Genomic DNA, 8,648 nt, shown 5'->3' with positions numbered 1-8,648 from the left:
ACCAGGCTCTACTTAATTCGTGTAAGGATCAAACCAAGATCTCAAGAGAAGCTATGCCCATTTGAAATTCTGTATGAGAGGCCTTCTGGAATGGGTAACATTAATGGTGAAATTTTGCATCAAATAGGCAACCAATATGTTTATAATTATGTAATAACCATGGGCAAGCGACTAGAGAAAAACTCTGCGGTAATACTAGAACACCAAGTTAAGCAACCTGATCATAAACTGCATCCAGTTAATCCTGGTGACTGGGTATATATTAAGAATTTTTCAGGAGATCCAATACACGAGAAGTGGGATGGGCCTTTCCAGGTGCTCCTGACTACCTTCACAGCAATCCAGATAAAAGAACAACCCACCTGGATCCATTACTGCAGAGTGAAGAAAGTGCCTGGACCTCAATGGACTGTTGAAGCCAGGAGAGGCACTGCTTTCAAACTAGTTTGAAAACAGGAATTGTACATAACACTTTTGCTATTTAGTTTCCTTTACACTAATGGACTTTTGTAATAATTTTTAGCTTTTTAGATTTTATTTTTTACATTTTTATAACCATGGGGAATAGATGTATATGCTGTGTTGGACTTTTGCTTGTCTTAGCTGTGCTACAGCTACCAACCATTGCCGCTGACCACTGCTTGAAATGTTATCAAAATGCATACTATGAGGTATTGTGATAGTCACCTCTGTGGCACATGAACCTTGAACAAGGTTTACTATGATGAGAATAAATTCAAAGTATGTAAGGTAGGTGATAAAAAATATTGGGTAGCGAAGAATTTAGGGCAAGAAGGAACAAGGCTAGGATTAAGCTGCCCTGAAGATGAACCCTGAATCTGCTGGGATATCTGAAGTGGGGGAAGGGACCACAACCCAGGCAATGAAGAGATCATAATAGACGTTGAACAACACTCACATAGATTACTGTCACTGGAGTTGACTGACATATATACTGATTTGACACAAGAACAGATCAAAGATTTAGAGATCCCTTCTGTAGGACAAAATTTGTTTGTTGATTTGGAGAAAATGCCTTGAATAGCCTGTTTGGGTAATTCTTGGCTTTGCTCTTCAGGACTAAAATAATTATCTAGAGTACATGCTATTTAAGGCTTGAGCTCATCTCCAACGACTTTTTATTTAATGTCTAAAATCCTATGTGACTGTTCAAAAACTCCAAAATCCAGAGGTGAAAATACGTGGCATTTAAGAATCTTTGAAATTTGGACTTGTGATTTTTTAATGTCTATGGGAAAATTACAAAAATATTTCAAAATTGTTTTCATTGCAAGCGCCTTTAAAAGATAGCAGGAAGCTCACAGCAGAGCCAGGGTATGACACTGGTGCCAGTACTAGCCAGTCAGTGGCTTCAGAAGCTCAAAGTGAATGTTTTGCCTGGATTCCCTCAGGGTTTCAACTTTTCCTGGGGCTTGGTTTGACGGGTGATAGCAGATAACTTTCACCAAATGTAAAAGGATGCAACAGCAGAACTGGGAGAGAATGGGCCCCAAGGATAGGAAGGAAACCTTGACAATTTTCAGTAGGGTCAGTAAAACATAAATAACAAATTTTAAAAATAGACACAGCTCTGTGGCTTTTCAGGTACAAGTCTTTGATGTTAGAGGTAATGTTTGCCTTGCATCGGCTGCAGGGTCGTGCCAGTGACCCTGTCTTGGCAGGGCTCAGGCTTTGTGCCATTTCAGTTGCACAGAGATGCAGACTGCGGGATGAAACTCAATAGTGTATTAAGGGAAGGGGAAGTGGAGAAATAAGGTGAGAGAGGGGAAGAGCAGGTGAAGGGAAGAGGCAGGGTCTGAAGGCTGGAGGGAGGAACACTAGTTGTCTCGATGCAGAAGATGAACTTAATAGTGCAGGTTTTGAAGCATCACACTTGTATGGGAGGGGCAGTCGTCCTTTCTCATTGCTTGAAGGGCTAGAACAGAGAGGAATGGAGCCATAGTCAGAGACCTGATAGATGTGGACCCGAGGGGCCCCTCCTGCCAGGGCCATCCCACCCAGCTCTTGCCATGGGCAGGAGGGAGCAGGGCCCTGCGGGATCAGCCAGAAGGTGCTGGCCAACAAAACCCTTCCTCCATGCCCCTGAAATCTCCCTCTGTTGTGCCCACTCTGGCCCTCGCCCGTGCAGGGAGCAGAGCCCTCCGCAGGCAGGGCAGGACTGCAGCTCCACGTGCAGGGTCTGATCTGTGCTCCTCCTGCCAGCCCCAGCTGACACCGCCATCGCAGATGAGCTGCAGCTCTTCCTGCTGCCTCCTGAGGAAGAGAGGGAGGGAGAGACAGAAGAAGGAAGGGACACAGGGAGGGAGGGAGGGAGAGACGGATGGAGGGACAGGAGGAGGGAGGGAGACGGAGGGAGGGAGGAGACAGAAGGGAGAGGGAGGGAGGGAGAGGGACTGAGGGAGGGAGGAAGGGAGGGACATGGAGGGGGGAGGGACAGAAGGAGGGAGGGAAGAAGGGAGGGAGAAAGGGACAGATGGATGGAGGAACACAGGGAGGGAGGGAGAGGCGGAGGGAAGGAGGAAGGAAGGAACAGAAGGAAGGAGAGAGATGGAGGGAAGGGAGAGAGACGGAGGAGGGAGGGAGAGGTAGAGTGAGGGAGACAGGGTGGGAGGGAGGGAGTGGTCTGAAGGCACGGAGGGGTCCACAGAGAAGGAGAGGCCAGGAGCCACAATGGCTTCCTGGCAGGCTCAGTTGGACCCAGCATTGGTGCCTGGAGCTCCAGATGGTCTCCTCCTCTGGTCTCCAGGTGGTCTCCTGTCACGTAGTGTCTGGTGCTGTCCTAGGGACACTGGTTGACTCGATCCAAAAGATAAACTTAATAGTGCAGCTCTTTGGTCAAAGAGGTTTTGAAGCATCACGCTTGTATGGGAGGGGCAGTCATCTTTTCTCATGGCTTGAAGAGCTGGAAAAAAGGCAAGGTCAGAGCCGGAACTGGTGGCGGCCCGAGGGGCCCCTCCTGCCATCCCACCCAGCTCTTGACATGGGCAGAAGGGAGCAGGGCCCAGCGGGATTAGCCAGAAGGTGCTGGCCGACAAACCCCTTCCTCCGTGCCCCTGTTTGCTGGTTTGAAAAAAATCTCCCTCAGCTTTGCCCACGCCGGCCTCGCCCGTGCAGGGAGCAGAGCCCTCCGCAGGTGGAGCAGGATTGCAGCTCCACGTGCAGGGTCTGGTCTGTGCTCCTCCCGCCGGCCCCCGCTGACACCCCGCTGCCCTTGCTCACCCTCGCAGATGAGCTGCAGCTCTTCCTGCTGTCCCCTGATGTGCTCCGCGGCGACCTCTGTGAACACAAAGCCCGGCACATCCCCAGCGGCACAGCTGCCCCACAGCGGCATTGCCAGCCCGGCCACACGCCCTCCTTCCCGGCAGAGCCGAGCCGGGGCGTTCCCGCATCGGGACGCCCGAGGGGACGGCTGTGAGAGGGGGCAGCAGCCACGAGAGTACTCGGGGCTCCACAGCCCCTGGGCCGGGTCCTGCTGCTGCTGCAGCAGCCGGGGAGGGACCCCGCGCTTGTGGCTCACCTATGAACCTGAGGGCCGCCTCTCGCAGGGGCTCCTGCGGGCTCTCCAGGTACGCCAGGGCCTGGCGCAGGGACTCGGCCGCTCGTCTCCTGTCCCTTGCCAGCTGCAGAGAGCGCCAGGCACGGAGGGAAAGGTTGGCTCAGGCCGTGCCCCTTGGCCGGGCGCTGCCCACGCACAGCACTGGCCTCCCCTGCCCGCACAGCCCTGACGCCCATCTGGGCAGCAGACGCTGGGTCTGTGCGGGGAGCAGAGGGCTGGGCGCTGCCGGGGAGCTGCGGGGCCGCCTTGCACCACAGCCCAGCTGGGCCGGGGCTCCAGCAGCACCCTGGCTGGGGACAGAGGAGCCCGCACACCCCAGGGAAGTCAGCAGCATGTGCGGTGCAGGCTGCGGTGACACAGGTGGTTGCAGCAGTGGCCAGGGACACGGTGCCAGCCCCACAGACTGGGCATCGGGGGCTGGGGGCTTGTTTGGGCTGGGGATGGGGCTCTGGGTCTGTCCTTACCAGACACTTGCTGAATCTCAGCGGCTCCTCTGTCTTCAGTGTCTTCACTAGGTCTCTCCTACTCAAGAACGTGGCTGCACAAAGCAGCGCTTCCCGAGAGGCCTGCAGAGCGACAGAGAGTGGCACATGCAGCCCAAACCAGGGCACAGGACCTGTGTCCCGGGACCAAGCCCAGGAGGAGGCTGGAGCCTGGGAGGTGCCAGGGCAGAAGGGGCCTGGAGCCTGAGAGGTGCCAGGTCAGGAGGCAGCCCAGCTCCCTCCCAGGGGGACACCAGAGCCAACAAGTCCTCACCTCTGCCACTGCCCGGTTCTTGTCATGCCCGTGGAAGAAGAGTGGGAGCAGGCTGTGGTTCACGTATGTCTTCAGGGCTTTTTTTCCCTCATCCACTACCAACTCCATCACCTTTAGGAAGAGGTGAATGGAGAGCTGCTGCACATGGGTGTTGTCCTGATGGAAAGAAAGAGGAAAAGACCTCAGCACCAGCTGCTCCAGGCCCACCTGAACAACAGGCCTGAAGATCCAAAGAGCACAGTTTCCTGGCAACACCCAGTGCCTGTGGTGGGGGCTACAGACCCTTACATTGTCAAAGAGTGGCTGCAGCGCTGGAGCCATCTGCAGGGCAGTGGGGATGGTGATTTTGATGTCTCTGTCCTGGACTTCATTGATGAACACAGAGAGGGTCATGGCAACCAGCTCTCCGTCTGCATCCCCCAGTAGCTCCAGGAGGCTTTGTGTCAGGCTCCGCATGCCCTCAGCCTGTGTGGAACACAATGCTGTGTTGTGATGCCATGAACCAACCATAGGATCATAGAATAGCCTGAGCTGGAAGGGACCCACAAGGATCATGGAGTCCAACTGCTGGCCCTGCACAGGAGCATCCCCAACAATCCCACCATGTGCCAGAGAGCATTGTCCAAATGTTTCTTGAGCTCTGGCAGGCTTGGAGGCACGAGCACTTCCCTGTGGAGCCTGTTCCTGTGCCCAACCACCCTCTGAGTGAAGAACCTTTCCCTAATATCCAACCTAAACCTCCCCTGGCTCAGCTCTGGCCCTTCCATTGGGGCCTGCCAACTGATGACAGAAAACAGAGATCGATGCTGACCCTTCGCTGCCCCTTATGAGGAAGCTGCAGACCATGGTGAGGTCTGTCCTGAGTCTTGTCTTCTCCAGGCTGAACAAGCCAAGTGCCCTCAACCACTCCTCCCATGTCTTCCCCTCTAGATCCTTTACCATCTTAGTAGCCTCCACTGGAGAATATCAAACAGTTTTACATCTAGTTTATACTGTGGCGCCCAAAGCTGCCCCTAGAACTCAACGTGAGGCCACCCCAGTGCAGAGTACAGCATGACAATCCCCTCCCTTGACTGACTGGTGATGTTTTGCCTGATGTCCCCCTGAACACGGATGTCCCTCCTGGACACAATGGCACTGCTGACTCCTATTCAATGCCATTGACCAGGACCCCCAGGTCCTTGCCTGCAGATGCTTTCCAGCCTCTCATTCCCCAGCCTATACACACTGACAGGGTTGTCCTGTCCCAGATGCAGAATCCGGAATTTGCCCTTGTTAAACCTCTTATGGTTGGTGACTGTCCAGCTCTCAGATTTGTCAAGGTCTCTGTGCAGGGCCTCTCTGCCCTCAAGAGAGTTGGCAGCTCCTCCCAATTTAGTATCATTGGCAAATTTACTTAGTATTCCTTTGAGTTCTGTGTCCAAGTTTTTATGAATGGCTGCCCCACATGTTGCCAGGGGTCCAGAGGCCAAAGACCTGTCCCAATGACTCGGGCAGCTGAATGGTGAGGCAGGAAAGCTAAGAGCAGCTGCCACAGCTCCCAAAGCCCAGCCCACTCAAGTGACTGTGTTGCCCAGCCCTACACTGCTAGCATGGTTTCAGCAGCTGCCCCCTCTCACCATTGAGAGATCCTTGCTGAGCACCACGAGGCCTCTGAGTGCCAGGCGACGCCTCTCTGGGCACTCGCTCTGCAGGTGCCTTGAAAAGATCTGCAGGATGCTGTCACCACATTCACTCATGTCCAGGCAGTCCAGGGCCTGAAATGCACAGAGCAGAGATGGGTGCCTGGCCGGCAGGAGCTCAGACCCGCACAGGGCTGGGCCCAGGCAGCAGCACAGGGCACGGGCACCATCCCAGGCAGCTGCGGCTGTGAGAGGGCAGAGTGGTGAAGGCAGCTCAGCAAGGCAGCGCTCGCCGTCAAGCTCACCTCCACAAGGAATGCCATGGTGGGGAGCTCACAGCAGTGTTTCTCCTTGCTCAGCAGTCCAAGCAGGCAGAGCGCAGTCCTGGAACACAAGGGCCTCCAGGCACGGCGCATCTCCCTGGCAGGGGGAAACAGGCAACACAGACGCTGTGCTGGGTGGGCAAACCTCTGCCGGGGCTGACTCACAGAAGTGTGCTCTTTCCCCAACACCCAGGGAGGGGACACAGGTGCTTTGGGAGGCGGCTCCTCCTGTCGACCCACCTCTCCTAACCTCTGCCAGCCTGCTCGGCCACCCCTTGGTGACAAAGCCCTCTGATCCATGGCCACAGGCACTGTGTGAGGTGCCCCATACACAGGACAGAGATGACGAGGGCAGCAGGGAGAAGGGGTCTCACCTGGCCAGCAGACCCACAGCATAGTGGTGGGTGTCAGAGTTGAGGAGCGTGTCCCAGCCTTGCTTGCGTTCCATTGCCATCACCAAATTCCCAAACTGCAGACGGTAGAGCAGGGCTTTCATGGTCAGCACTGCAAACCTGTGTGCAGAGCAAAGCCCAGGTCACTCTGAGAGCCCTGGCCCCGGTGCCGAGGGCATGGGAGGGACAAGAGGACTGGAATGGAGCACCTGTTGGGGTTCCTGGCAATGGGATGTTCCTCCCAGCATCTTCTCCAGAAGGTGTTGACCTCCTCTGGCATCTGCTCAGTGCTGATGAAAACTTGGAAGAGCAGAGCCGTGAGGAGGCCAGGGGAATTCTCCATTAGAGGCCTTGGGCATTGGGTCATCTGGAGAATTTCCCAAACGACCCTGGTGGCCTGTAAAACATAAACCACCCAGAGACAGCTCTCAGTGCCCAGATGTCCATGTGGCAGGGCCCAAGTGTGGCAGAGATATGCCTGGGGAGACACAGGGGGAGCCCCTGGCCTGGTGCCCCTGAACCCACCCCTAACCCCCATTTCCAGCCCAGTGCCTGAGGCAGGGAGATGCAGTGGAGGGGGAGGATAGAGAGCTACCAGGGGTGAGCAAAGGCTTCAGAAACTCACAGTCAGGGCAAAGACAGCCGTGTTGTCCCCATCAGAGGTGGATATGCTGTGCCATGGCCAGTCCTCCATCACACAGAGCAACGCTGGCAGCACCCTCTCCGTTGTTGTTACACATGAGGCTATGGTCTGCCACATGATTGCAGCAGCTCTGTGGAATCAGAGCTCTGTGTCAGGGGATTCTGAGCCACAGCACTGTGGCCTGGACAGCTGTGGGGGCTGTTAGGGCCAGGGAGGGAGAATGGCAGCAGGATCAGGGGCTGACATGCCAGAGCTGGGAAACAAAGGGGCCAGATGGTCCTGGAACTCTCCGTCTGTCTGGCAGAGCACATGGCAACAGGCTGTACAGGGTGATGGGCTCTGAAGGTTGGTGAGCCCTGAAGGCAGTTGGGCACCATACCTGTCACATGATGGGGCACAGTGCAGGAGGGTAAACACAACAGCAGCAGGGTATGAATCAGTGACCCTCAGAAACTCCATGAGTAGTCTGGCATCTGGAAACATGTTGCCTGTGAGTCTCTGGTGCATTTTCCTCACAAAGGTCAGAACCTGGAAGAGGAATGGGGGAGAGTTGAGGAGCTGCCAAAGCGAGCAACTTTCTTGGCTTCCCCCAAGAAGTGCTTCCCTTCCCACCACACTGTGCTGGCCCCAAAGGCTGAAGGGGCCCAGCAGACCCGTCGTGAGGGGCCGCACAATCCCTGCCCACAGGTTGCTTACCTTATCAGAGACAACTGTCTCCCCAGGAAATGCCAGGCTGGGAGCATTGCCCAGGCACTGAGTGGGCACAGTGTCAGTGTTTGCCATGTGCTCAGTTGGCCTGATGCTGACATGATTCTTCACTGTGGTCTTGGTCAACTTGGTGCTGGTATCCCTGCCTTGGGTGCCTCTGAACTTATTAACAATCTGCAGAAGAAAGCAGGGCAGGGAAGAGAGGGATATCCCATTGAGTGCTCCAGTGGTGGTGCTTGGCTGAGCAGGTGAGGATAGCTGATGGTACCAGGTCTATAAAGCAGCAGCATCCACGGGCACGGTCCTGCACTTCTGTCTGGTCCTGGCCTGCATCTGGCAAAGAACGAGCATGGTCAGAGCTGAGAGGCTGCTGGAGAGGCCACAGAGTACAGCTCAGCCCTTCGCTCCACACGCAGGGCGAGCACAGCCAGCAGGGGATCAGCCGCAGCCTCCCTCCCTTTTTCTGGGCACGTCCACAGGGGGTGGAATGGGAAGGGGCCAAGCCATGGGCAGCCACTAGCCCAGTCGCCCAGCTCCTCCACTCACCCTTCTGCGGGGGCTGGAACTGCTCCATCTCTTCACTTAGCTGTGCTGGAGCAGCCCTGGGGTCTGCCGCCTTCTTCATCC

The 8,648-nt window shown here is 55.5% G+C and overlaps 1 protein-coding gene across 1 annotated transcript; it reads right to left on the bottom strand.

The window, feature by feature from the left end:
- Positions 1 to 1,594: 1,594 nt before the first annotated feature.
- On the bottom strand, positions 1,595 to 8,648 carry LOC139675000 (maestro heat-like repeat-containing protein family member 7). The gene is made up of 15 exons (XM_071562135.1): positions 8,568 to 8,648; positions 8,290 to 8,354; positions 8,010 to 8,195; positions 7,693 to 7,841; positions 7,296 to 7,443; positions 6,880 to 7,067; positions 6,653 to 6,790; positions 6,261 to 6,375; positions 5,953 to 6,090; positions 4,622 to 4,798; positions 4,334 to 4,489; positions 4,042 to 4,143; positions 3,539 to 3,641; positions 3,241 to 3,297; positions 1,595 to 2,923 (listed from the first exon to the last, which is right to left on the bottom strand). The coding sequence occupies exons 1-15, from the start codon at positions 8,644 to 8,646 to the stop codon at positions 2,709 to 2,711; spliced, it is 2,016 nt and encodes a 671-aa protein (XP_071418236.1). The 5' UTR covers positions 8,647 to 8,648; the 3' UTR covers positions 1,595 to 2,708.

This window comes from Pithys albifrons, chromosome 8, assembly GCF_047495875.1.
Source record: "Pithys albifrons albifrons isolate INPA30051 chromosome 8, PitAlb_v1, whole genome shotgun sequence".
In the NCBI taxonomy this organism is placed as follows: Eukaryota; Metazoa; Chordata; class Aves; order Passeriformes; family Thamnophilidae; genus Pithys; species Pithys albifrons.
The sequence above is the reverse complement of the archived record's forward strand: the minus strand, read 5'-3'. Positions and strand labels throughout refer to the sequence as shown.

What these genes read in the sequence shown, in the direction of transcription:
- LOC139675000 (XM_071562135.1), bottom strand. Translation starts at nt 8,646, where the DNA reads ATGAAGAAGGCGGCAGACCCCAGGGCTGCTCCAGCACAGCTAAGTGAA. An exon ending in ATTGCCAGGAACCCCAACAG is followed by an intron (nt 6,791 to 6,879) that starts GTGCTCCATTCC and finishes CTCTGCACACAG; the next exon opens with GTTTGCAGTGCTGACCATGA. An exon ending in TCAGCAAGGATCTCTCAATG is followed by an intron (nt 4,799 to 5,952) that starts GTGAGAGGGGGC and finishes TGTTCCACACAG; the next exon opens with GCTGAGGGCATGCGGAGCCT.